The sequence below is a fragment of the Austrofundulus limnaeus genome, unplaced genomic scaffold, assembly GCF_001266775.1.
Source record: "Austrofundulus limnaeus strain Quisiro unplaced genomic scaffold, Austrofundulus_limnaeus-1.0 Scaffold1356, whole genome shotgun sequence".
NCBI classification, from domain to species: domain Eukaryota; kingdom Metazoa; phylum Chordata; class Actinopteri; order Cyprinodontiformes; family Rivulidae; genus Austrofundulus; species Austrofundulus limnaeus.
Window position 1 is genome coordinate 70,271 of NW_013953758.1, and position 537 is coordinate 70,807.

Sequence of the window (537 nt, forward strand, 5' to 3'; positions counted from 1 at the left end):
GAACCCCTTCCTGAAGATTGGTGAATCGTGGGTACACACAGTCTGTGCTGTTAATCTTGGCCAAAAAATTTTTTAAAGTTACTTTTTCGAGTAAAAGATTTGTACAATTTGCGTTTAACACAGATTTAATTCAGAAACCGTCATGTTATACCAGGAACAACTCAGACGTTATTAGCCTCTTAGCATACAGCTAGTTGACTTCGCTAATCAGAAGGTGCTGGACAGCAAACAGCCATATTTAGAAACTTATGATTTTATGGAGGAGTAATTTATAACTTAATTCTAAATTTTAAATGCTGTAAAAGTAAAGCTGCATTCATAAAGAATTCTTATCTAAGTTATTCTTTCATTTTGAAATCTTTGTGTTACCAGGAGGAAGAGGCTGGCCCTCATCCCCTGTCCCTCTCTGTTTCCGATTACCTGACACCCTCCTGGTCGTTGTCGCCCTCCTCCTCCCCCCTCACCCACTCTGAGCCCAGCGACTCGGACCGAGAGGAGGACGAGGAGGAAGAAGACGACGACGATGACGATGATGAC

At 42.1% G+C, this 537-nt stretch overlaps 1 protein-coding gene across 1 annotated transcript in view; it reads left to right on the forward strand.

Moving 5' to 3' along the window:
- The window catches only part of LOC106535088 (nucleophosmin), a gene marked incomplete at its 3' end in the record, with an annotated part of 6,366 nt that extends 5,829 nt beyond the window's left edge, over window positions 1–537 (forward strand). Inside the window, 1 exon segment of the mRNA XM_014031972.1 lies at window positions 373–537. Coding sequence (XP_013887426.1) covers window positions 373–537 — 165 coding nt within the window.